The 3,432-nt window shown below is 47.0% G+C and overlaps 1 protein-coding gene across 1 annotated transcript; it reads right to left on the reverse strand.

Annotated features, from left to right (window-relative positions):
* Positions 1 to 1,055: 1,055 nt before the first annotated feature.
* LOC145803523 (uncharacterized) lies at positions 1,056 to 2,368 on the reverse strand. Its single transcript, XM_082896813.1, has 2 exons — positions 1,937 to 2,368; positions 1,056 to 1,860 (listed from the first exon to the last, which is right to left on the reverse strand). The coding sequence occupies exons 1-2, from the start codon at positions 2,366 to 2,368 to the stop codon at positions 1,135 to 1,137; spliced, it is 1,158 nt and encodes a 385-aa protein (XP_082752939.1). The 3' UTR covers positions 1,056 to 1,134.
* Positions 2,369 to 3,432: the final 1,064 nt, after the last annotated feature.

The following is a 3,432-nucleotide window of genomic DNA, read 5'->3' on the forward strand; positions in this document are numbered from 1 at the left end:
TTAGCTGGAAAAACTAACTTAGAGGTTGGCTGGATTAAACCAACACCCTTCCTAAACCTAGGATAAGGATCCAGGTTGCAGGACATTTGGTCGGAATAACCAAATACTAGAAGTTAGCTGGAAAAACAAACTTCAATGGTTGGCTGGAATAAACCAACACCTGTTACTCCTTAGCCGAAGTAAGCGCATGACTAAGGAGTGGTTGGCTGGAATAAACCAACTCTTGTTACTCTTCAGCCGAAGTAAGTATAAGGCTGAAGAGTGGTTGGCTGGAATAAACCAACTCTTGTTACTCTTCAGCCGAAGTAAGTGTATGGCTGAAGAGTGGTTGGCTGGAATAAACCAACACTTGTTACTCTCCAGCCGAAGTAAGTGCATGGCTGAAGAGTGGTTGGCTGGACTAAACCGACACTTTGTACTCCTTAGCCGAAGTAAGTGCATGACTAAGGAGTGGTTGGCTGGAATCAACCAACTCTTGTTACTCTTCAGCCGAAGTAAGTATAAGGCTGAAGAATGGTTGGCTGGATTAAACCAACACCTGTTACTCCTTAGCCGAAGTAAGCGCATGACTAAGGAGTGGTTGGCTGGAATAAACCAACTCTTGTTACTCTTCAGCCGAAGTAAGTATAAGGCTGAAGAGTGGTTGGCTGGAATAAACCAACTCTTGTTACTCTTCAGCCGAAGTAAGTGTATGGCTGAAGAGTGGTTGGCTGGAATAAACCAACACTTGTTACTCTCCAGCCGAAGTAAGTGCATGGCTGAAGAGTGGTTGGCTGGACTAAACCGACACTTTGTACTCCTTAGCCGAAGTAAGTGCATGACTAAGGAGTGGTTGGCTGGAATAAACCAACTCTTGTTACTCTTCAGCCGAAGTAAGTATAAGGCTGAAGAATGGTTGGCTGGATTAAACCAACACTTAGTACTCCTCAGCCGAAGTAATTATGTCGGCTAAGGAGTGGTCGGCTGGTAAGTATAGTTTAACCAACCAAAAACCGAAATAACACATGGAGTAATAGAAGACATTACAAATGCAAGCATACACACAATAACCGGAATAAGAGAAGTCAAATTTTCATTCAAAAAAGAAGTCATTACAAGGCTGCTTAGTTCGGTTACAAAGAAAAGATTACAAAATTAAGAGAAGAGTTCATCTATTTCGGCGTCAAAGGCAGCATCGGCGTCAACCCGAAGACCGGTTTCGGGCGCTACAACACTTTCAGAAGGAAGAACGGGTTCGGCTGGAGCCACGGCTTCAATTGGTTGATCAAGAGTTAGATCTTCCACCACGGGCTCCGACCGAACTACCTGATCTGCATTCACAACCGAAGTATCCTCAGGGGCAGAGTCTTCATCAGAATCTTCATCATCCGAGCCCTCAAGGAACTGCTGTTGCATGGCCGTGGCATAATCCATCAGGGAGTTCGGTATAAAGTAGGCTGGAGGGTTGAAAACCTCGGTCTGAGGATCATGACCGAGCTTCTCAACGGCTCCCCTCCAGCCGCACTTAAAGAACAGATCCTTGGCCGCATTGCATTGTTGGGCATAAGCATCCTCTGCCCTCTTGAAGCCTTGTTTGTCGGCTTCCTTCACCTTCTCTTTTATTTCGGCATCCTTCTTTCTTTCAAGTTTTAGCAACTCGCGCAAGTACTTGTCCTTCAGCACAATGGCAGTCTTTTGCTTTTCGGCCTCGGCCGAACTAACCATTCCGGTCAGACGACCGACCTCACCTCGGAGTTCGGCCATTTCCTTTCTGGCCTCCTCTAGTTCGGCCGATCTCGCCTCTGCCTCTGCCGCAGCTTGCCTTGTCACTTTCCTCAGCTCCAGCACCTTCCTATGGGTGATTTGATTTTTCTGGATAGCCTGACAAAGCAACAACTTCAATTTAGCCGAAGAAAAAGAAAAGTAGAAAAACAGAAATACGACCGAAGTTACTTACCAGAATCATTGATTTCGTGGCTGACCGGATGGACTTCAGCTCGGTGGTTAACTGTTTGTGGTGATGTTCCATATCTTTAGGCAGACACACACTCTTGGCCAAATTGATGGCCAACAGGTGGTCCTTCTCAGCAACAACCGAGTCTGTTTCCAGAATGTCTCGGTCGTTGAAAGATAGCTTCGGTGCCCAGCAACTGATGGTCCGGTCGGAAGACTCCGGTCGAGGGCTTGGTGGTAAGCTCGGCTGAATGACAGGTTCTTCATCAACCAAAACTCGTTCGGGTTCGGCAGTCCGGGGACGTTTGGTCCGGCGGGAAGAGGATGGCTGTTGGGAAGGGAGGGCGACCACGGCAGGCTGCGATTGACTGGGAGGCGTTACTTCGGGCCTAGCCGTTTCGGTAAGAAGGGCCCTAACTCTGCTCCTTTTCGCCATCTCCTCTTCTGCTGTTAGAGGGACAAGTCTTATCTCGGGCAGAGTTGGGTCCGGCTCCGGTGCTTCCTCGAGAAGAAAATCAGTTACCTTTGCTTTGCGGCGACCGCTATACCGGTAGGTCGGCTGAAAATTTAGAAGTTTTGACCAACTTCTTTCTTTAACCCGTAGTGCGGCTCGCAGAACCCCAAGGTTGGGATAACTGTACAGGGAACGGAGATGGGCGAAATCTGCAGTAAAGGGAAGTGTTAGTCCGGCTAATAAACTAAACAACCGAGATAACAAACAAGACAGAAGACCGAAGCAAAATTACCAGGTTCTCCCATTTTCCAATTTATAGGTCGGCCAGGAATTTGAGCTTGAAAATCCTCAAAATTCCCAGAGACCCAAAGGAAATCATCATCGTTAAGATCTTTGTCCGGAGTGTGCTTAATTATCTTCTCTCGGCGGCGGCGAATTCTGAGGTAGTAGACCCACCCAGCATTCTTTGAGCCGATGGAATACTGATGGAATATTTCGGCTAGACCGAGATTTAGTCCGGTTTGGTGGTTTAATGCGTCTATTCCCATTATAATACGGTATGTATTGGTGGACAGTTGGGTAGGACATAACCTAGTCTGTCTAAGAAATTCGCAGATGAGCGGTTGGACAGGAAACCGTAGTCCGGTTTCAATTATTGACTGAAGGGTAAAGGGGACGGAGCCTTCATTGTCCCAGGGAGTAGCATCTTTCTTGGCCAACTCCAGTTGGACATCATCAGGAATCTGGTAGTCCTGCCTGAATTCGGCCATGCCACCAGGGGTTTCGACTAAATATCTATACTTACCCATTTGTTGTATAAGTTACGAATAAATTATTTCGGTACAAAAATTTGGCTCAGTAGCTCGGTTGAGCACACGTAGGAGTGCCTGGGCAACCTAAGTCTGCAAAGTAGAAAGCAAGGGGGTTAAGCACAGATCGTTGGACCGCGCTACAAATTATAAGCAAGATATACAAATCCTACTTCGGCTTAAAGGGCTGGTTCTACCCCGTCTACAAATCAGAAGGTTTCTTAGCTCGGTTTTGAG

Source organism: Camellia sinensis, chromosome 12, assembly GCF_055761805.1.
Source record: "Camellia sinensis isolate YWXY chromosome 12, ASM5576180v1, whole genome shotgun sequence".
NCBI lineage: Eukaryota > Viridiplantae > Streptophyta > Magnoliopsida > Ericales > Theaceae > Camellia > Camellia sinensis.

Bases quoted from the DNA above. Each gene is read 5' to 3' on its own strand.
- LOC145803523 (XM_082896813.1), bottom strand. From the start codon at position 2,368: ATGGCGAAAAGGAGCAGAGTTAGGGCCCTTCTTACCGAAACGGCTAGG. The intron at 1,861-1,936 runs GTAAGTAACTTC...TTGCTTTGTCAG, and splicing joins CCACGAAATCAATGATTCTG to GCTATCCAGAAAAATCAAAT.